General features: G+C 53.3%; 1 protein-coding gene across 1 annotated transcript in view; it reads right to left on the bottom strand.

Annotated features, from left to right (window-relative positions):
• Positions 1 to 6: 6 nt before the first annotated feature.
• Positions 7 to 865, bottom strand: part of klhl18 (kelch-like family member 18) — a 4,684-nt gene continuing 3,825 nt past the window's right edge. Inside the window, exons 9-10 of the mRNA XM_008337455.3 lie at positions 708 to 819; positions 7 to 622 (exon numbers count right to left, since the gene is read on the bottom strand). Of these exons, the coding sequence (XP_008335677.1) occupies positions 233 to 622; positions 708 to 819 (502 nt within the window). The 3' untranslated portion in view covers positions 7 to 232. The remainder of the gene's footprint in view (positions 623 to 707; positions 820 to 865) is intronic.

The raw sequence follows: 865 nt of genomic DNA, 5'->3' as shown, positions 1-865 counted from the left end.
AGCTCTGTGTGAGGGGGCGTGGCTGTTCCAGTCGTATAGAGAAAGAAAATACAACAAAGGTCAGCCCACATCATAACCTAGTAGTTTGACTTTAGCGATGACCTTTGACCTCAACTCCTTTGGCCTGAAGATCAGGTTTAAACCCTGAGTCAGACCGTAGTACCGATGCGAAGCAGAGGCTCTGTCCGCTGCCTGCATTTACAATAACAAACGGCTGCTCTGATTGGTCAGCTTAGGCAGGCTGCAAAGGAACGCAGCCCACACCCACCCCGCCCTCATGGCAGCCCATAGGCTTCATAAAGGTCCAGCGATCAGTGTCGGGGTTGAACATCTCTACGGAGCTGAGGTTGGACTGTCCGTCGTAGCCACCCACAGCGTACAGACGCCCTGAAGTGCTCACCAGTGACACCCGGCTGCGCCGTGTGTTCATGGCCACCAGGAGGCTCCACTGCCCAGAAGCAGAGCTGAACACCTCCGCGCTACTCAGGAACCCCGAGCCATCATAACCTCCCACCACGTACATGTGACTCCCCAAAGGTGCTGCACCGTGGCGACATCGCTTGTTCAACATGGCCGCCTGCACTGTGTGCCAGCGGTCCGTGTGGTGGTTGTAGTACTCCACCTGTAGGTGAGCGGGGGCGGTGATTAGAACTAATACAACTGAACCAAGGACCAAAAAGTCATCGGTATGACATCATCACACTCACCGTGTTGAAGATCTGTAAACCGTCATGTCCACCTGACACAAAAATTCGACCGTCAAACAGCGTCACGCCGGCTGCACTCCGACTAGCACCCATCTCTGACACCACTGTCCATCTGTAAAAAAAAAAAAAAAAAAAAAAAAACAAGACGTGAGGGGACG

The sequence above is a fragment of the Cynoglossus semilaevis genome, unplaced genomic scaffold, assembly GCF_000523025.1.
Source record: "Cynoglossus semilaevis isolate Cse_v1.0 unplaced genomic scaffold, Cse_v1.0 scaffold992, whole genome shotgun sequence".
Classification (NCBI taxonomy): Eukaryota; Metazoa; Chordata; class Actinopteri; order Pleuronectiformes; family Cynoglossidae; genus Cynoglossus; species Cynoglossus semilaevis.
The sequence above is the reverse complement of the archived record's forward strand: the minus strand, read 5'-3'. Positions and strand labels throughout refer to the sequence as shown.